The 22,061-nt window shown below is 40.8% G+C and overlaps 1 protein-coding gene across 2 annotated transcripts; it reads left to right on the top strand.

The window, feature by feature from the left end:
- Nucleotides 1–10,043: 10,043 nt before the first annotated feature.
- LOC118454230 (secretory phospholipase A2 receptor-like) lies at nucleotides 10,044–12,169 on the top strand. Of its 2 annotated transcripts, none has more exons than XM_035908086.2 (4): nucleotides 10,044–10,319; nucleotides 11,109–11,453; nucleotides 11,589–11,686; nucleotides 11,845–12,169. In XM_035908086.2, the coding sequence occupies exons 1-4, from the start codon at nucleotides 10,073–10,075 to the stop codon at nucleotides 11,938–11,940; spliced, it is 786 nt and encodes a 261-aa protein (XP_035763979.2). In that variant the 5' UTR covers nucleotides 10,044–10,072; the 3' UTR covers nucleotides 11,941–12,169. The 2 variants fall into 2 exon arrangements, with proteins under 2 accessions (XP_035763979.2, XP_087703955.1); XM_087847829.1 differs by having other exon boundaries at nucleotides 11,592–11,686.
- Nucleotides 12,170–22,061: the final 9,892 nt, after the last annotated feature.

A 22,061-nucleotide genomic window follows, 5' to 3' on the forward strand; every position in this document is an offset into this window, starting at 1 on the left:
AATTGACCTAGTTTTGAGACGGGTAAACATTTTCCAAACATTTTGGCCTGTAATGTTTCAAAGTCATTTAGACTCATAATTTATTACCCATTTTACTGTATGCAAATGCTCTGTGGTGCAAGATAATGGCCAAAAAGCATGCATGCTGAGATCTGTGCAGGGGGAATTATTTGTCTAGATATTTTCATCACAAACTGGAGATGTTGTTGCTTTGCAGCCAGTTTTTAACAGCAGGAACTATTTTAGAGAGGATCAAAAAGACCTGCAACCAAAGAAGAATTTTGTCTTTAGCCCATGTCCACACAGTCAAAGATGCATGACAGCTTTATTTTTTTTGGCTTTGTTGGCTTCATTTTATGAGAGAGAAGACAAATATGCTCAAATTCTAAGTTTTCTAAATTTATTATCAAACAGCTAGAATTTCAAATCAGTTTTACATGGCGTCATTGAGACAAAGGCTGCCACCGAGGCAGTAAACACTTTTATTATGTGTGGGGTAAAAACAGAATGTTAACATGATTGGTCAGAAGTTGGAGGGAATTTTTAGGTCCAACATCCGGCTCACGTTTCATCTCCTGCACCTTTTGGACATCTCCCTAATAAAGAGACGACACTTCTCACACCACCATGGTAACCATCCAATGTTGCTGTCTGGCCTGTAGAGTTAGAGAAAGGGAAGGAATTGGGGAGAGAGAAAACTTTCAAACACCAGAATTTATAGACATGTTTTGGTCTAGCAGAGTCAGCCTTTAAGTTTTGTACCTTGTGGTGCCAACACTAGTCCAGGCAGACCATCCCCATCAAATTCCTCAGTGAAGGGGCTTTGCCCTGTTCGTATCTGTTAGTGTTTGAGTGTAACAGTCTAAATCTAAAACTATTCTACAATACACATCCAAATACAAATGTTGAGGTTATTGTGTAATATCAAATAATGGGGGTACATAAGTATGAGTATATGAGCCTTAAAGATAAAAAATAAATTGTAACAGCTTCACAAACTAAACAATTGTCTTATTTTTAGAATACAATAATCCTGTCAGTCGGTTAGTATTCTGAAAGCAACTAAAATTCTAAAGGTCTCTTTGTAAATGAAGAATTTATTTTGGTTAAAATGAACACAAAAAGGTTCCTGCAGAGGCAGAGAACAGTTATAACAGTATTAAGACTGAGGGTATGTATGGAAATTGACTATGATGTGTGAAAATGGGCATTGGTTAAGTGGATATACTAACCAATTATCCTAACTATATACGTGAAGACCACACCTGCTGACATCATGAGGTCACCGGACTACGACAGGGTGAAAACAGAGAATCTAACCCAGAGAAATAACAACACATATTCTCATTTTCCAGCTGTAGATAATTGAAAATCACAAATTAACCAAACATAAATGTATTTGAGAGGAAATCCACAGAAGCACAGTCTGTGGCCTTTCTAAGTGACACATAAAGCCACAGCTGGGCAGCAGATTCAAATTCAGAACTTCTTTAGTTTATATTTCCAGTAGTTTATCCACAGTGCTATTTGTATACAGGCATAGCTCACTTGCAATATGAAGTGGAGGCTTAAGGGTAAAATTTTACAATGGATGAGCTTCACAGGGTTTGCATTTGTAATCATTGTCTGCGTGTGTTTTGCATACAAAATACAAAATGTATTTGCATGAACACTGAGTCTACACAAAGAAAATTAACCACAAAACCTCCTCACTGTGTAACCCTCTTACTGTAAATAAGTGCAACAAACAAAACAAAAGATTCTGGGCTACTTTCTATAACATCATACAATACACTGTAACAATTCACTTCATATATCAAATGTTATAATGCATTATAAAATTACTTAATACATACATATAAATACATCGAAAATAAAAAAATAAATATACAGATACATACATATAAAAACGTAAATACAGTCTATTTGCATATTTATATACAAAATAATGGAGGTGCAGAACATGGTCCATTTGGATTCAACATCTTCAGCCTGTTTCGGAATGCTGTCGAAGTTCTACCGGAGGTGGGAATTAAATATCGGACCCTGCGACCTGCAATTATGGACATCCTTATCTTTGAACACGGTGTTCATTATGGATAAACTGTTGTGTATTGATTGACACAAGGTCAATAACAGAACAGGCAGGCCGACAATTAGTAAAAACTTTACTAAAGCTTACAAATGACACTGATCAGATCAGGCTGAAACATCTGTAAAAAAAATGAAAATCTTTGACTTTATTAAATTATTACCACACAAATGGAAAATCATCCTCACCGGGGGAGTATTAAAGATGAATGCACTACCAGTAGAACACAATGCAAATCTTTTGCTTTTGATCATGTGTTTGTATTGCATATATATATATATATATATATATATATATATGTATATATGTATATATTAGGGGTGCAACAATACTCCTATCGATATTGAACCGTTCGATACAGTGCTTTCGGTTCGGTACGCATATGTATCGAACAATACAAAATTTTAAATTTATTTTATCAATTTTCCTTCTGACGATGCTGTCTGTGTTGAGCGCTCACTGGATCTGCGCTCGACAGTGCAGCCTAGGCGGAGTAGTCGAACGCAGATTCACTGAGCGCAGGGCAAGCTAGCGAGACAGAAGTTAACAACATGGCAAATTGAACCTCCCCCACCCTCATTCAGATCTGGCGTTTGGAACTATTTTGGTCTTCATGTGACGTATGACCCTGAAGGTAAGCATGTCATGGACTAAAGTAAAACAGTATGTCGGATGTGCCACGCAATGCTCAATTACATGGGTGGGAACTACTGCGTTAGCGCAGTTAGCTTGTTGACGTGTTGGCCGTCCAGCCCCATGCACTGGGCTTTTTGTATCGAAAAAATATCGAACCGTGACACCAAAGTATCGAACCGAACCGGGCATTTTGTGTATCGTTGCACCCCTAGTGTGTATATATATATATATATATATATATATATATATATATATATATATATGTACGCCATATGTGGCGGATGTGGCGTACAACACTAGAGGCCAACTCCAAGCCCATAGCACAAGTCACCATCAAGTGCGGGATCTACCAAGGAGATGCTCTGTCCCCACTGCTGTTCTGCATAGGCCTGAACCCCCTCAGTGAGATCATTAACAAGACTGGTTACGGATACCGACTACGGAACGGAGCAGTTGTCAGCCACCTCCTGTACATGGATGACATCAAGCTGTATGCCAAGAGTGAATGAGACATCGATTCACTGATCCTCACTACCAGGCTATACAGCAATGACATTGGAATGTCGTTCGGGCTGGAGAAGTGTAGTCGGATGGTAACAAAGAGAGGCAAGGTAGTCAGAACTGAGGGGATTGAACTACCAGAAGGTAACATTGCAGACATAGAGGACAGTTACAAGTACCTGGGAATCCCGCAGGCGAATGGGAACCATGAAGAGGCCGCTAGAAAAGCTGCAACCACCAAGTACCTGCAGAGGGTCAGGCAAGTCCTGAGGAGTCAGTTGAACAGTAAGAACAAGATCCGGGCCATCAACACGTACGCCCTGCCCGTGATCAGGTACCCTGCTGGGGTAATAGGCTGGCCAAAAGAGGAGATAGAAGCCACTGACATAAAGACAAGAAAGCTCCTTACCATGCATGGAGGGTTTCACCCCAAGTCCAGCACCCTGAGGCTGTACGCTAAGCTGAAGGAAGGGGGCCGGGGACTGGTGAGTGTCAGCACCACAGTCCAGGATGAGACAACGAACATCCAAGAATACATCACAAAGTTGGCCCCAACTGACAGCGTGCTCAGTGAATACCTCAGGCAGCAGAAACCCAAGAAAGAGGAGGGAGACGAGGAACCATCATGGAAGGACAGGCCCCTGCACGGTATGTACCACCGGCAGATAGAGGAGGTGGCTGATATCCAGAAATCCTACCAGTGGCTGGACAAAGCTGGACTGAAAGATAGCACAGAGGCACTAATCATGGCAGCGCAAGAACAAGCTCTGAGTACAAGATCCATAAAGGCTGGGGTCTATCACACCAGGCAAGACCCCAGGTGCAGGCTGTGTAAAGATGCCCCAGAGACAATCCAGCACATAACAGCAGGGTGTAAGATAGCGGTTCCGAATGACAGCAATATCAGGAAGAAGGAACACGAGAAGCTGGAGAAATACCAAGGGCTCAGAGAAGAGCTCGAGAGGATGTGGAGGGTGAAGGTAACGGTGGTCCCCGTGGTAATCGGAGCACTAGGTGCGGTGACTCCCAAGCTAGGCGAGTGGCTCCAGCAGATCCCGGGAATAACATCGGACATCTCTGTCCAGAAGAGCGCAGTCCTGGGAACAGCTAAGATACTGCGCAGGATATATATATATATATATATATATATATATATATATATAGGATATATATATATATATATATATATATATATATATGTGTGTGTGTGTGTGTGTATGTATATATATATATATATATGTGTGTGTGTGTATATATATATACATACATACACACATATAACAATACAATACTGTTAATCTGCCATTCTGCAATTCATCTCATTCGGGGGGGGCGAATATTTTTCTTGTAAAACAAAGGGGGCCCAGCAAAAAAAGTTTGAGAACCACTGCTTTAACCAGTCTTTATCTAGGTTAGTTCTAGGCTAGTTTAAGTTTCACATTGTTACATATTGTTTCATTGTTACTATGTTTAATGTTATTGAAAAGAAAAGATAAAAGGGGGAAAAGTCGCACTGGTCACATTTTGCAAAAAATGTCCTTAATATATCCTTGAAAATTATGTCCTGAGCAGAGACATGACACTGATTTGGATTTGGCTAAAGAAACAAATGTCTTTAGTTCCTGAAAGATTTGAATTAATGAGATATGAAAAGGAGAGCAAGCGAGAGCCATTAGAAAAGTAATGATCCTTGAGAGATCATTTTCAAAACACATTAGGTAAATTTGTCACAGTACTAATTCTGGGTGGGGCATCACCCCATATCTCACTTAAAAAGAAAATAATTTAATATTTGAAGATTTCTTTTTCTTTTTACTATTTTAATTATTTATACTAATTTGATTATAATTGTTTAATTTGCTATTTTGTATTCATAAAATAAATATCTCAGGCCTTTTCTGGCTTTGAATTATTTGATTTACAAATAGTTTTTAATGGTATGGACTAATTCTGTCTGAAATAAATAAAGTGATAAATAATTTTTTAGTACATTTGTGAATAATTAAACACTCATAATCCGCATAGTGTGATCACAACAGGCTAAAGACTGAAAAGAAGCCAGCATCACTAAGAGAACAAGCTTTTCGGCTTAAGTGCCCAGGTCCCCTGGGTGTGCAGCTGCTCTGAGCGGAGGTTTTCCCCTCATAGCGGAAAGATTTTTTTGAAAAGGACCCAAGGCAAAATCGTCAGTGACGAGTGGGATCTGAAAGTGTTATTATTAATAACACTCAATTGTAGCTGAAATCTTAAGCGTGTGGGGTGAAGGTACAGACGACACAGGAGCTCTAGCTTTTTTCTCCAACTTTATTCACCACCAGACATGAACCCAACATCGTCATTGAACACGCGTCAGTGGTCAATGCGTACTCCGCTGACGGAAACGGGTGGGCCAGCAGGGCAGCATTGGCCAGCACTGACTTCGCCACGGTCCCATTCCTCAATGAACGTAACAGTTCTGCAACAACAAGGAGAACCAAAACTCTCTCATTCCTCCTTTCATTTAACCTCACTCTCTGCTCCTCTTCAACCAAGCCAACCCATCTCATCTTGTTCCGCAACATCAAAAACATTGATATGAATCACTACCAGATTGGATAATAGTCAGATTCCAGACTTCTATTCTCCTCCTGATAATTTAGTATTATATTATAATAATTGTCTACTCTATTTTATAGATTCTCTGGCTCCTGTATAAACCCACTGTTTCCTGTCCTCCTGTGTCCTTTGCATTTGGGTCCTCTTTCTGCTTCAAGTTATCTGCGGTCTGCAAATACTGACACTTTTCAAATGATTAAAGTTATTAATTGATGTCATTATGCATCCAAAAATTAAGTATGTACCTGGTTTTATAGTATGCCATTCTGCCAGTCAAACACCATCTAGGAATCATACTTTTGTACTGAAAATGTAAAATTATTTACTAAATTAACATATTTCCACATAGTATGTTATTAGTATTATCATTTAATATAGTAGTATATAGTCTTCATAAAATTCTCCAGTGAGGGAAGGAAATTAGATGAATGCTAAACGATAATTTTTTGTAAACTGGTAGCATCAGTGACAAAAGCTCCACCCTTTGTCACTGATGAGGACACTGCAATTACCTTGACAAAGAAAACAAGGTTGTTTTACATTCTGTATGAGTAACATTTACATGATCAGGATCTGAAAAGCAAAAGCGCGTAACTAATAGTATCTAGTGCAGAGAAAATGACAGAAACCTCAGCAGAACACTTTTCAGGAGAATGGCAACTATGGCAACTCCTCCATCTAATGTACACAGTGCAATAGTTAGACCCTTCTGCACATGCTCTACAGTGCAAATAACAAAGTTTCATAGTTTACAGTTTAGAGTAAAATGCACCATATATATCTCTGTAATATTCAATTATACTTTATAACTGAGTTCTTTATATATATATTAGAGCAATTTCTTATATTTTGTAAACTTTGTATTATGTTGTATTATTTAATTTAATTCAGTCTGTTACTATTTCTATTGTGTTGGAGCAACTATAACCACATAATTTCCTTAGGGAAGGCAAGGCAAGTTTATTTGTATAGCACAATTCAACAACAAGGTGATTCAAAGTGCTTTACAGAGACATTAGAAACAAAAACAAATAAAAAGCATGATTTAAAATAGATTAAAACAAGCAAACAAACAAACAAACTAATTAACAAACAAACAAACAAACAAAACAGTATATAAAATCAAAACAGATAAAATCAGAACAGTAGATAAAATCAGTAGTTAAATGTAAGTTTTGAAATTTAAGCTTAAAAGTGTGGATTTTTATTCTTAGGGAAGAATAAATTATCCTTATTCTGATTTTGTAGTATGAACCTATGTATTATAAGTCCTGCTGCATTAACACCATCTGGGAATCATAGTTATGTACTGAAAATTAAAACTCTTAATGAATTAACATGTTAGCATGAGATACAGTATTAGTATAGTGATGTATGGTATTTAAATCAAATCCTCCAATGAGAGAAAGAAAAATATATTCTTGGTGAACTAGGAGCATTGCCATCAGTAACAAAGTCTCCACCCTGTATAATGCTGTAATTACCTTGACATTAAATTAACCAAAGAACAGGGTTGTTTTGCATTCTAGATGAGAAACATTTACATGATCAGGATCAGAAATGTAAACTAGCACAAAGAATATAGTATCTGGTGGAAACATATATACACATATAACAGGAACCTTCAGCAGAACTTTGTCAGAAGAATAGCAACTATGGCGGGGATCATGCATCTTCTGCTGCTGTCAGGTTAGTGTTGTAAAATAATGTTAAAAGTTTTGTCAACCTTTCAAACATCTTTAGCTTAGTGTATAGCGCATTTCAGTAAAAGTAGCTTTTTTTTTTTTTTTTAGCATTTTCTATTAAAGCTCAGTAATGAAGTGGTAATAGTAGGGTAACAAGGCAGAAACAAGACCGTACAAACAAACGTACCACGTAATAACCTGTTAATATCCAAGAAATATCATGGTAGCAGCAGTGGTTACACTGTGAAGAGGTTGCTGTGAAACTGACAGGAGCTACTTGTAATGTAGTGCCAGTAACGTAATGTAAATACAAATTTCAGTAATCTTACTGTATATTTTATTTACAGTATTGTTTTACTTTCCTTTACAGTATCTTCACTGTTTTTCCATTTACAGCATTACTTTAGTTCCTTTTACAGTAGTTCTACTGTGATCTCATTCACTTAATTTTTACTGGAATGTCTTGCGCCGCACTTTTTCTGTATTATCCTTTTACAGTATTACTGTAACATCCTTTGAGGTATTTCTACTGTTATTGTTTATGGTACTTAGATTGTAGTCTTGCTTAAAGTGCTTTTGTTGTATATTCATTTACAGTACAGTATTTTCATTAAATACTGTAAAACTGTGACTTTAACCTGTAAAAATATTCTAGTAGCAGAACAGCACTGTAAACTTAAAACGTAACTGTAAAAGTGAGATACTCAATTAAGTTTGGCCTTTAAAAATCCCTTAAATTGATTGTAGAACATTAAAATTGTTACAGACAGTTCTTATCCAGTAACAGCTTTGTGCACTGGTAACCCACTGCTACTGCAGGTTATTTCCCCAACTTTATCAGCATCTGGAACTCAAGGACGTCTAGCGTAATTTTGTGTCTGATATAAACCCATACATAAATAAAACAAACTTAGCAGTGCAAAAATAACTGTAGTGGCTTCTCCTGCTAAGATACAGAGCCAAGATCAAACAGTTAACAAGGTACATTTCCCTCTTACCCACAGAGATAGTATAATACAAGTGTGAACTCAAATACATACAGTGCATTAATTCAGCAGAAAACGGAATATAGATCCCTCTGAGATGAACGGTGAAGTTGGTTGCAGCAACTCCTGGTGCCTTAACTGTTGCACACTTTGCATTCAAAACAGATCACGCAGCGAAAAAAGGCATTGCACACCCACATAAAACCAATGCAAGCTAGCACTCCCGTGAATGTCTCTGTAGATCCCCATGATCCCTTGCGCTCTCAGGGGTACCCCAAAAGACACAGCGCCATCCAGTGGCATGTCCCATAATATCGAACTTCCACCTGGCTACAGTTGGTAGAACTTTTTTTAAACATTATCTGCCAATTACATCTGCCACCCTTCTTCAAGTCTGTGCCCCTACCTGCCCCCCCCCAACAAAAAATTTCAAGACACGCCACTGCATCTGTGTTTTTGACATAGTTCACGGTGGAGAATAGCTGCTGACATAATGTGGATCCGACAATCCCTAATTGGCATACCTGGGGTTGAAAGTGTCGATAAATGCACGGCGTACACCGGCTTCACACTTGCGGAAGCCTTATTCTGAGCGATGAAAAATAATAAAATATAATTTTATTTTTGTATTTCAATATCACAATAATCTTCCAATTTAGAACTACAAGTTAAAAATAAAAGAACTAAACACAAATAAAATACACTTCAGCTAAATACTTCTAATTTATTTTCCCAAACCACCCAGAGCCGCAGTATAAATACAAAAGAGCCGCATGCGGCTCCGGAGCCTGATTTCCTGAGGTCAGATGGCCCCTGCCCTAGGCCATCTGACCTCAGGAAATCACATGATAGGGTGGGGCTAGGTTTCACAATGAGCTCACCCGAAACTCTTTGGGGGGATGCTCCTGCAGGGTCTTTCAGTCAGTAGTTCCCCTATTCACTCCCATTCCACTGCTGTGAAAAAAAAAAAGCACACCATTTATTTAGGTTTAATATGGATTTAAATGAAATTAAAAATAGTTAGGACAATTGTAATATGTTTTTCCTACACTTGTGGAAAACATAGTGTGCATTACTTTAAATTGTCCCCTTTAACACAAGGCACTGCTGGAAAGAGCCGACTGCCACAATTGATATTACCTGGATAATAACACAATATCTAATCATGTAAATATATTGCGACTATCTGACAAATTCTGATAATTAAGCTCATGGTTTTCCTATTGTTTTTAGGTTTAACATACTGTTTGAATCTTCTACCTTAAAGTGTTTGTTAAGCAGATCTGCAGTGTTCATAATCCCACTTTATTGTAGTTCTAGACTTAATTTTTATTGGTACACATGTTGCTGAAATTTTGACAAATTTTACAATAAACATCTACATCTACTACTGACAGTAGTGGGTTTTATAATGACTTGTCATTAAGTATTTCATATATTTCTGTTCCACAGGCCTGTCTTTTCAATTTTCACATGGCCTCCAGCCCCAGTTTGCCTTCTTTCAAACACCAAAGACCTGGTCTGAAGCACAGAGCATCTGCAGGGAGCAATGTTTAGACCTGGCCACCATTAATGACATGAGAGAGATGAAAATTGTACTTGAAGCTGTCGGAGATAAATATGATGATGCTGTGTGGATTGGCCTTTCAAAAGGCACGACCCTCAGGTGGCACTGGTCTCTGGCAGACGACGACTTCTACAAAGAGGGAGAAAGAAATTACTTGTTGTGGAGCTCAGAAACGAGTAGCAACTGTGCAACTTCCAGCAACGGGAAACTGAATATGTTGTCCTGTGTGGACAAAAAATATTCAGTTTGCTTTGATGGTGAGTCATTTTAAATAGTTGTTTTTGCCATACTCTCATCATGTGTACATTGTGTTCCGTTTTGCTTGTGTGTGTGTGTGTGTGTGTGTGTGTATTTAAGTCCTCAGTTTTCCCTTTTCCTTGTCACATTGTTGTTGTTTACCTGACTGTGTGTGCGCTCTTCTAGAGTCTTAGTGTTGCTTAGTGTTTCCTGGTCGCTGAGTATCAGAAATAAAGCGACTGTTTCAGTTGAGCCTCATCTATGAGTCCTGCATTTGTGTCCTTCCCTTGCCTGCAACCCAGCAAATCCTGGCAAATTCATGGTTACCTGTTAGCATGTGTCTCTGATATTTAATGGAAATCCATCAAATAGGTAAATTTTCAGAGGGAGGAAGGAGACAAGACAAGACAAAAGACAGGCTGTGGAAAAGAGTTAGTGTTTAATAAGAAGTAATAATTAAATGAAAAGTGGTGTATACAGTGATTGCATCAAGCTCGTGCCAAACACTCAAACTGGTTTCACTAAATGTAATGGCACTTTTTGATTTTCAAATCTTATTTATCCTTCTTTGATTAGTACTGTAATCTTTGTAGATAGGTTTAAAGTTAAATTTAAAAAAATGTCTCTTTATTTTGATCCGTAGTTTGTCAATAGATAAAAACTGTCTTGCTTTGATTCTCTGGAATACTACAGGACACACTGCACACTCTTGGCTGAAACCTGAGGACCATTGCTACAAAGCAAATGTTTTAACTTTGAATTTTGTGGAAATGAAAAGTCAATGAAGCTAATTCTACTTTACTTTGCAGCGACAAAACAAGGTGCCGATCGGTACATCCTTAACACACAAAGCATGGTTTGGACTGCTGCTCGGGATTACTGCAGAACACACTACACAGACCTGACCAGTCTAAGGAATGATGCTGAGTACCAGATAGTCCAGCAAGTAGCCAATGGCAATGAAGTTTTTGTTGGTCTCTTCAGAGACCCCTGGGTGTGGTCAGGCCAGACTGACTCCTCATTTAGATACTGGAACCCAGACATGCTTGTTCGGACTAATGACCAAGAAAACTGTGTTGCTATGTTGAAGGTAAAATCTGGTAAATGGGGAGACAGGGCATGTAGAGAAACACATCCATTCATTTGTAACTGCAGTGAGTAAAACTCTTTACTAGAAAATTTATATAACATTTATATTTCAAATAGAAAAAAAATATCTATGTCTTTCTCCATGACAGAAATGTGTAAAATGAAGGATCCAGACTAACTCTGTTTACATGTGTTTATAGTAGGGAACAAGCTGAGTTTCATTAAACTGAGGATCAGCCCACAGGACTCAATGCTGGATCTAAGTAATCCTTCGGTGCAAGCAGACATCCTGGAGCAAGTAAGTCAAACAGATCTTTGTTAATGATGAGCAGTTAAATTTGAGTATATCATATATATGTTTATTTAGATTGTGACATGAAAAAAGTACTTCATCGCATTAGGACCTTCATGGCTTTGCTATAGTAAATGGAAACATGAATATTTTCTGTTTAATAGATGAACCAGAAGCTAAGGAGTTATAACACAACTGCTGTTTTTCGCCTAACGTGGAGAAAACAATCTGATGGAAGAGTTTTTACCAAGGAGCCTTGAAGAAGTGGCTGAAGAGAGAAAAATCAGGGGAAGTGATTAATATGGAGGATAAATGTACTTTAACGGAGTAGCATAGAGCAATGTGAACATAGTATAGACACAGTTTTACAGATTAGAATATTTTGGTGCGTAACAGCAAAGCCAGATTAGACATTTGCCAACGAAACTATGTGTAAGAAAAAGTACACTATGATAATGAAAAGTTATACACCGTCTCTCTCTCTCTCTCTCTCTCTCTCTCTACATATATATATATATATATATATATATACGAATATATATTTGTGTATCTTTTTTCTGTCCTTACGTGTGCATTTATGACTGTTTTTTTGCATTGGAAAGTTTTTAAATTTGTTTTTGAGAAAACAACAAATAGCACTTGCTTGGATTAACTCATTGCAATTCAAGGCAGGACGACTCAGCTCAACAATTTTTCAGTCGAGTTCCACCTAAGGCTGTTTTTATGCTCGCCACGTGGCTTGTGTCATGGGTGTGTCATGTATCACATAACATCCTGTGTTGTGCGACACAGTTTTTATTGTGTGTTGCCCAGTCATGCACCTCTAGATTTTTTTTTAACTTGTGTCAGATCATGCCTGTTTATACCTCCATCACTGAAACTCAGGGACATACAGACACACAGAGTGAGATGTTGCAACTGTTGGAAAACTTGAGTTTGTGGGAAGAAAGGATGCAAAAAAAAAGCTTCCGGTTGTGACTTCTTCTTGTTCGTATCAGCGAGTATGACATGCATTTCGTTGCCTTGTACTTGTGGCGTGTGCAATGACAATAAAGATGAATTCTATTCTATTCTATTCTTCTATATTGTCTTAGTGGTGACACCTATTTTTTTGGAGAATACTGCAACAGCTTCTTACGTCTTAACAGCAGGTATGAATGGCTGGATCTGTGTGATGATGGCGTGGCAGTGAGTAAAATATGATCAGCCTATCTTTGCTAAATGATAGGTACCACAGGCCTTCAAGCTTGCAGTATTTAAACCGTTATTTACAAAGCCATCACTTGACAAAGCTGTCTTAGGTGGGTCCTCTGCAGAGGAATGATTTCAGTCGGGTTTCAGAGTTAATCACATCACAAATACAGCTTTAGTGAAGGTTATAAACAGTGTTGGGAAGGTTACTTTTAAAATGTATTCCATTACAGAATACAGAATACATGCCCCAAAATGTATTCTGTAACGTATTCCGTTACGTTACTCAATGAGAGTAACGTATTCTGAATACTTTGGATTACTTAATATATTATCATGCTGTTTACAACTATGTGAATGTACTATTGCTGTGATTTATTACTGCTACTGAAGGTCCGAGGCTCCGAACTGTAGTAAAGGGACCTCTGGCTAATACGGTGGGTTCTGTGTCGGGCTCGTAGCCGAAAACTAGCTTTAATAGCTTAATAGCTTACTTACAACTGGGCTCGTCAGGCTCTCTTCTTGGCTGCAGTGGTTATTATTATATTTACATGCTTCCAGCTCCCGTTTTTGCTCGATGACAGCTCGTACTTTTCCTTTTTCTCACAGACACATAACGGGTATGGCAGTCCATTCTCCCTGCAGCACGGACTACACTGCCTATGATGCTACATTCTTTAGGGCTATGCCTGTAGCATTCTGCCTATTAGCTTAGCACAACAACAACAACAGGCGCTCTCTCACCCAGGAAACACGCAGAGAGAGCGTCACCCTGTAACCATGGCAACCGTAACGCTGCCACCTGGAACAACAGAACGTAGCTGTCAAACAAAACCCAAACAGTCCTGACCCACCACAATATGAAACAGGGAAGTACCGCCGTGTAATCCATTTATTTCAACAAAGTAACTGTATTCTAAATACCACCTTTTTAAACGGTAACTGTAACGGAATACAGTTACTCATATTTTGTATTTTAAATACGTAACGGCGGTACATGTATTCCGTTACTCCCCAACACTGGTTATAAATGATCTTCTTATGGCCTCTGACAGAGGACTAATCACTGTTCTTGTCCTGTTAGTGCAGGTACTGGTCAATACTACTGAAAATAACATTTTGTTACAGTGATTAGAGCTTGCTGTAGGTATTATAGGTACAGCACTACAGGAGTTTGAATAATATCAATCTAATAGACTCAAATGAGTTCATGTAAATGAAGAGTACTCTTTACACTAAGGTTAATTATGGAGGTCTACAGGGTTCCAAAAGACCCTGTGGACCTCCCTAAATGTAGACCTTATAAATGTAGACCTTAAAATAATCTGCAAAGCTCTCTCAAAGAGACTACAGAAAATAACCCCCCTCTTAATTCATCCTGACCAAACTGGTTTCATAAAAGGTAGGCACTCATCAACAAATACACGTAGATTACTTAATTTAATAGACTACTCATACAGTAAAAACCTTGAAACTCCAATATTTTCTTTAGATGCAGAAAAAGCATTTGACAGAGTTACCTGAAAATTTCTATTTGCAACTTTACACAAATTTGGTTTTGGATCCTCTTTCATTAACTGGGTAAAAATATTATACAATTCCCCAACAGCTTGTGTCAGAACAAATGACCAGACATCCTCCAACTTCTGTCTCCTGAGGGGCACCAGGCAGGGATGCCCACTCTCCCCTTCACTGTTTGCAATTTTTATTGAACCACTAGCAGCAGCAATTAGACAGAATTCAGTAATTAAGGGCATAAAATGCAAGAATGTGGAACATAAAATCAGCCTTTATGCAGATGATGTGTTACTTTTTCTCCAAAACTCACAAACCAATATCTCTGGGGTGATTGAATTGATAAACTCTTTTGCAAGAATATCAGATTAGTCAATTAACTGGTCAAAATCTACAGTCCTCCCGATTAATTGCTCCTTCCATAATTCTTCTTCTACACCACTGCAATCGGGAAATATAAAATATTTAGGTATTAATGTTTCTCCCAAGCTTGCAGATCTAACTAAATTAAACCATATCCCACTTTTAAAGAAAGTAGAAGGTTATCTGGCTAGATGGAAATGTCTACCCATATCACTCATGGGAAGGGTTGCCGCTATAAAAATGATGGTCTTACCAAAAATAAATTATTTATTCTCAATGATCCCAACTAAACCGCCACAAGATTGGTTTAGATCTCTAGATTCATTCATGTCCAAGTTCCTTTGGAAAAATAAACCCCCATGTATAAGCTTAAAAACACTACAAAAGACCAAGGATAAAGGAGGATTAGAACTACCTAACTTTTAGCACTACGTCGTAGCCAACAGGCTTCAATTTATCTCAGGATGGCTAAAACATACCCTCTTAGATGAACCTTGGCTAGATGTAGAACAAGCACTTTGCAATAATCTAGAGATTTCAGACTTACCATTTATCAGCTCAAACATCCAACGACATGAATGCTTCAAAAGCGTCAGCATCAGCTCTTCTCTGGCAGCATGGTGGGAGTTTCTAAAATTGACGGAGTCTTCATTAATCCCATGCAAATGTACACCTATCTGGAACAACCCTGACATATTACAAAACAATAATATGATAAACTTTCCAGATTGGAGTGGTAAAGGAATCAAATATTTAGAACATATATTAGAAGGAACAGAATGTATTCCATTTGACAGACTAGTTACACAATATGGGATCAACAAGAAAAGATTTTTAGAATATCAACAAATTAAATCCATAGTAAAAAAAGAAATTTAAACCGGGTCAAGTTGAACTACAAACACCACCAAGTGTGGTACAATTTCTTACTCTTAAAACCCCAAAATTACTTTCCAAAATATACAGAATGCTTTCTAAAACAGATGAATCAATATCATTTCCTATTGCAAAATGGGAAGCGGATTTATCAGTTAACTTAGACCAAAACATCTGGTCTCATATTTGCTTAAAAACCTTTCATCTAATTAGAAATCCCAGTCTTCAATTAATTCAATACAAAATACTACATAGAGTGCACTATACAGGTCATTGGATGTTCAAGATGGGCTTTAATTCTACCAACAACTGCTCACACTGTCAAACCAATACACCGGACAATTATATCCACGCAATTTGGTTCTGTCCACCAGTTCAGAAGTTTTGGCGCAAGATATATGAAGACTTATCAAAGTGTCTGAAATGTAACATTCCAACTTCCCCTTTAGTGTGTTTGTTGGGCAGCTTAGATAATGTCACTACATAAAAGAAGATAGCCCATATGATTTTCACTGCCCTATGCATAGCCAAGAAAACAGTCCTCATGAACTGGAAAAATAAAAATAATCTTAATTCTAACCAATATAGAAATTATCTATTAGATTACATTAGTCTTGATACAGCCTCTGCCACCACATCAGATCAATTTGGGCTCCTTTGATCAGCTCCATCACCTAGTGGAGGAGGGGGGGTCATAGTTTGGTCCCACCTTTGCTGTTGTGATTGGTGTAGGGGTAGGGACAGACTTGGGGCGTCGGGGGATTCCCCAGGAGCATCTTCCTTGGAGGGCTACTTCTCTGGTCTGGGGCCTTGGCTGGGCCTTGGGGGCTTGGGTCCTGGTTGTCTTAGGTCATGTCTCTTGTTTAGTATAGGTTCAGTTTAGTGCCTGGTCTATGCCTGTTTCTTGTTTCCTGTTTTATTGTGAAATGTTGTGCCTCATGTCAGTGTGTCTAACTTTGCTCCCCGTGTCTCCTTTTAACCCAAACCCTCCCAGCTGTGTCTCCCTCCTATTTTCCATTCCCTGATTACTGCCCTGTGTATATAAGCCCTTTTTTTTTCCTGTGTTCCCTGTCGCATCGTACCTTCAACTTGCTGTGTGTTCGTGATTTCCAGTCCTCCAGCACCTTGGTTTGCATTGAGCCCGGGAGGCAATTCAAGCTCGGGACAGAGCTGGCTTTGCCGCTGCTGTATTGCAGTGGACTCGGTCCGCTGCTGCTGCTGCGGCGAAAGGAGAAGCTCCCTGCAGCGCTGCCGCGGATGCTACGACAGGAGGATTACCCTACGCCGTCTCCGCGGATTAACCCACTCTCCACGCCTTGCTCCGACCGTTGTTTGCCGGCTTTTTTCCTTGCAGCAATGTGGTCGGACGGTGAGGAGTTGGCATCAACCTCTCTGTTATTACCGATCTCCTCTGAAATCTCCGCCCCCACTTCCAGGAGGAAGCAGCATCGGCGCCATTGTCGTTCCTTGCCACAGCCGCATCCCAGCCTCTCTCTGGAACAGTCTGCCACTGTGAGTAATCTTGACTGTACTTCTCCCACTCCTTCAAGACAAAATCTGGAGAGGTACTGTGTTTTTCCTGCTCCACCTGAGCCTGTATTTGCCCTCTCTGACTCTGCTAGCCCTGTGTCAGTTTACCCTGAGTCTGCCAAACCAGAGAAAATTAACCTCAGCCATAAGGATACAAACACTATTTTACTTTCCGAATTCCCCACTCAGGAGACTGTTCAATGTATGTCAGAACGTTTTATTTCTCAGACTATTGACTCTCATTCTAAGACATGTAGTGACAATATTGTCGAGGCTGAGAAATCATTAACTCAACCACAAGTTGCAACTCCACCACAACCGTCATTGCAGCCAGCCACTCCGGCTCTTTCTCAATCACCCACCCAGCCCTTAGCTTCAGCCCGTTTAGCTGCCCAGTCAGAGGCCCGTTTAGCTGCCCAGCCAGAGGCCCGTTTAGCTGCCCATCCAGAGGCCCGTTTAGCTGCCCATCCAGAGGCCCGTTTAGCTCCCTGGCTGTCCCCAGTTCAGACTCCTGCTCCTCAGTCATTCACTCAATCACCAACTCCACCTTCACCACAAGTGTCACTACAAACTGCAGCTCAGGCATCAGCTCTCCCACCAGTTCATACTTCAGTACAGCATCCAGTAGCTCAGCTCCCGGTCTCCCCTGTAGCTCAGCTCTCAGTGTCACCTGTAGCGATTCAGTCCCCTAGTCAGCTACACACTCACTCACCTGGTCCTCTACACACACACTCACCTGGTCCTCTACACACTCACTCACTCACCTGGTCCTCTACACACTCACTCACCTGGTCCTCTACACATTCAGCCAGGGGTTCCTATACCCTCTGGCTCTACATCAGCTCCTGCTGGAAGCTCGGATGAGTCCATCCAGCACTCCGCGGCTCTCACGCTGCCACCTGCCTCATCCGCTGGGGGTTTTGGAGAGCCCTGCCAGCACTTCCTCGTGTCCGCGGGGGTTCTGGAGAGCCCGGCCAGCACATCCTCGTCTCCGCTGGAGGGTCCGAGGGGCCCGTTCAGCAACTTGTCTCCCCTGGAGGGTCCGAGGGGCCGCTTCAGCCTCCTGTCTCCGCTGGAGGGCCCGAGGAGCCCATCCAGCCTCCTGCCTCGTCAGCTGGAGGGCCCGAGGAGCCCATCCAGCCTCTTGCCTCGTTAGCTGGGGGTCCGGCCGGCCTCCTGATGTGTCTCGTCTGCGTTGCCACCGTTGCCGTCCGCACGGTCGGCCCCCTGAACTGTTGCCCCGTCGTCGCCGTTGCCGTCCGCACGGTCGGCCCCCTGAACTGTTTCCCCATTGCCACTGTTGCCATCCGCGAAGTCGGCCCCCTGAACTGTTCCCACGTCGCTGCCGCTGCCTTTCACGTGGCCGGCCCCCTGAGTACCTTGCGTTTGACTTTTGTGCTGTCGGCCTCCGGGTCGGCTTCCTGAACTTTTTGCTTAGTGGACTCATGGTTGACCCAGTGGGATTTGTTTTGAGTTATTCCGGTATCTCGGTTCTTGGGCTCCTTGTGTTTTGTTTTGTTTGTTTGTGACAACAAACGGGGAGACGGAGGACCTAAATACACAGGCAGGATGACAAAAGGATGGGGAACAGGTGGACACACAGCTGGAACTAATCAGACATAACAAGCTGAGGGGGAAGCAAAACTGAAAACGCTCAACACAGGACATGAGACAATCAAAGTAAAACAGAAAACCAGAGACATAAACAAAGACGCGGACTTGACACTGAGACATAAAGACATGACTGACTTAGGAACAGAGACAGGGGAAGACTAAGAAAAATACAAAGGAAGGAAAAACTAAAATCACTAAGCACAAAGGAAAGATAGCCAAAACCAGAAATAACAATAGCCAAAGTATATTAAATCAAGATCTGAAACATAAATACTGGGTTGCAGACCCAGTACCGTGACATTATGTTTGTGCTCTGTCTGTTTTGCATGTCTTTGTTCATTTGCTCAAGCACCTGGCTAGTTTAGGTTCTGTGGATTCTTGCAAAGTTCTGTAATAAAGTTGCTCTGCGTTCAAACCTGCTTCTGAGTTCTGCATTTTATGTCCCAAAACCCCCAGGAAATCAAAAAGGGCCACAGTCCAACACAAAACGTGGCCTGACCGCAATTCAAACAGCAACAGCAAAACAGTTCTGGAGGCCAACTTGGTGGGCGGTGACGAAGGCAGGACCCCTCAGTTGACCAACCTCGGGTCAAGCAGAGGCAAAAAAAACAGTTCGGGCGGCCTGCCACGGGTCCGGCGTCGGCAGGGAAATGGTTCTGGTGGCCGACCCGGCGGTGGCGACAAAATACCTTTAGTGGATGGCGACACAGCACAGCAGGCAATCTGGGTCGTGCTGGACATGGACGTGCAGGCCATACTAGATGTGCTGGACATGGACATGCCAGAAAACTCACAGGCACCTTGGCAGACAGCCGGCGTGCAGGGTCAGACAAAGCAGGACAAGGTGGCGCGGCGACCTCAAGGACAGGTGTGGCAGGTCCAGGCAGCTCACAGACCCTTCTTGCGCTGACCTCCGGCTTGGACTGAGCAGGTCCCCCAGGCATGCTGGCGTCTGGCATGGGTAGAGTGAGTCCAAATGGCGCAGGGACCTCTGGCTCGGGTAGGACAGTGGTTGGGCCTGCTGGTGATGTAAAAGGTAGTGCAGATGGTAGAGCTGAGGGCGGTGTAGCCGCCACAGACGATGGTGATTGTGGAGAAGGTGGTAGCGTGGCAGCTGTGAGCTGTTGAGCAAGTGTGGAGACAACTGGCAGAGGCAAAGCAGGACCAGCCGATGTGATGACCTCTGGCTGAGCCGAAGCAGGTCCAGCAGGTGTGGAGACCTCTGGCTTAGATGAGGCTAACTGTAGCTGCGCAGGGCAAACAGCCGGCTCAGAATGCAGCGGCTGGGGCTGCACAGTGCAGTCAGTCTGTTCAGGCGGTTCCTGCGAAATAAGGTCCATAAATGGCTGAGTGAACTCACCTGAGTGTAACATAGTTAAATAGAGGTGAAGTTAAATCCCGCTAAATGGGACATTGGCGCCACCTACTGTTGAAAAAGTCACCCTGCAACATTCACAAAGGGCAAGGGATTCTGGGTAATCCTCAGAATAATGGAGGATTCCTGCGAGGTAAGGAATGCGCAAATGTCGTGGGGAGGAAAAATCATATCGCAGGCTGTTAAAGTAATACAGTCTGACCCGATTATTTTTGTTGTTTATAAATCATTTGTTGCGGGTCATTTCTCCAGTCTTTATGTTGAACTGAGTGCACGTTTATGTGAGATTTCTTTATTGGGAAGAGAGGAAACAAAATGGAGCATAGTTAGCTAACTCTGTTGTTGCTTTCCCGTTTAGATTTTGTGCTGATTGCCCACGACCAGAGATGGGCAGTAACGCGTTACTTGTAACGCGTTACTGTAATCCGATTACTTTTTTCAAGTAACGAGTAAAGTAAGGGATTACTATTGCAAAAACGGTAATTAGATTACCGTTACTTTCCCGTAGGAACGCTGCGTTACTGCGTTACTAAAACCGTGATTTTCTTGCGAGAATGTCTCATGACAGTGACGTAAGCGAGTGCGACGTGTGTGACAACAGCTGTGTGCAGATCAACAATGGATCATATATCAAGTGCGGGAGAGAGTATGAGCGTGCAGCGTTTAAAGCGTGGACGTACTGACCTTATTTTGAGTTTGATTCCGTAAAAAGTGACAAAAACATTAGTGTCCGTTGTGCGTGGGAAGAAAACTTCTTTTTACAGCGAAAAAACCCCCCTAAACTTCCAAGCAAGCACCGAGTGCGCTAAGACGTAATGGGAAACTCACAGAGAAACTGCCGTATCCTTCCACTGACCGCTGCGGCACACCTGCACCAGGATAACCCTCCGCCTACCCTACTCCTGCTTTACAGGTGAAAATAGAGCAAAAGGACCGCTAGTCTTTGACTTTATTTATTTTCTGCTGTGTTTTACTTGCATCTGAAAGAGTGAGTGTAAACACAATATATATATATATATATATATATATATATATATATATATATATATATATATATATATATATATATATATTATGTGCTGGAATGTGCAGAAAATAGGTTTAAATGTTAAACTAATTTCTTCCAGTCAGAGAATGGTGCATATAATTAAAATTTTGCTTCATGCATAAAGTTAAAAGATTAAAACTAACAAAACAAGTTTTAAAAAGAGACTTTTCCATTTGATTACATTTTGTATGATGGATTATGTAGAAAAAGTAGAATTGGGCTGAAAGATCTATCGCTTTATCGCCTATTCAGGTTGTAAATCATGTTTTTAAAAAGTAACTAAGTAATTAATTACTTTTGAAAATAAGTAATCAGTAAAGTAACGGGATTACTTTTTTGGGGAAGTAATCAGTAATTAATTACTGATTACTTTTTTCAAGTAACTTGACCAACACTGCCCACGACATTAAAAAGAGCATTCTAACCATTGCCTTTTTGTTGTGAATGCAGGTATGTGACTGTGCCACACTGTTTAGAGAATTTACATTGTTTCATGTACAGCTTTAAAATATATTTCTATATTCCTTTCATTTGGGAAATTTAACATGCAATGTTAATGGTGTTGAAGTTTTTCTATTTTGGTTGTATAAATTTACCACTATACGATCACACTGCAAGTGGAAATGTAATCCTCAGAATAATGGAGGATTCCTGCGAGATTTTGTGCTGATTGCCCACGACATTAAAAAGAGCATTCTAACCATTGCCTTTTTGTTGTGAATGCAGACCAGAGAAGACACTACACAGAGGTCACATTGGTGCCGTGACTCGTTCCTGACGCTGCCGAATCGGGCTGGTGTCTTCTCGTCGCAGCATCATCGTGGAGCATCGGCTTCCTTATTGTTTAGTCTGTTGGGTAACGGAATCAA

This window comes from Neolamprologus brichardi, chromosome 11 (assembly GCF_056152115.1).
Source record: "Neolamprologus brichardi isolate AB-2024 chromosome 11, ASM5615211v1, whole genome shotgun sequence".
Classification (NCBI taxonomy): domain Eukaryota; kingdom Metazoa; phylum Chordata; class Actinopteri; order Cichliformes; family Cichlidae; genus Neolamprologus; species Neolamprologus brichardi.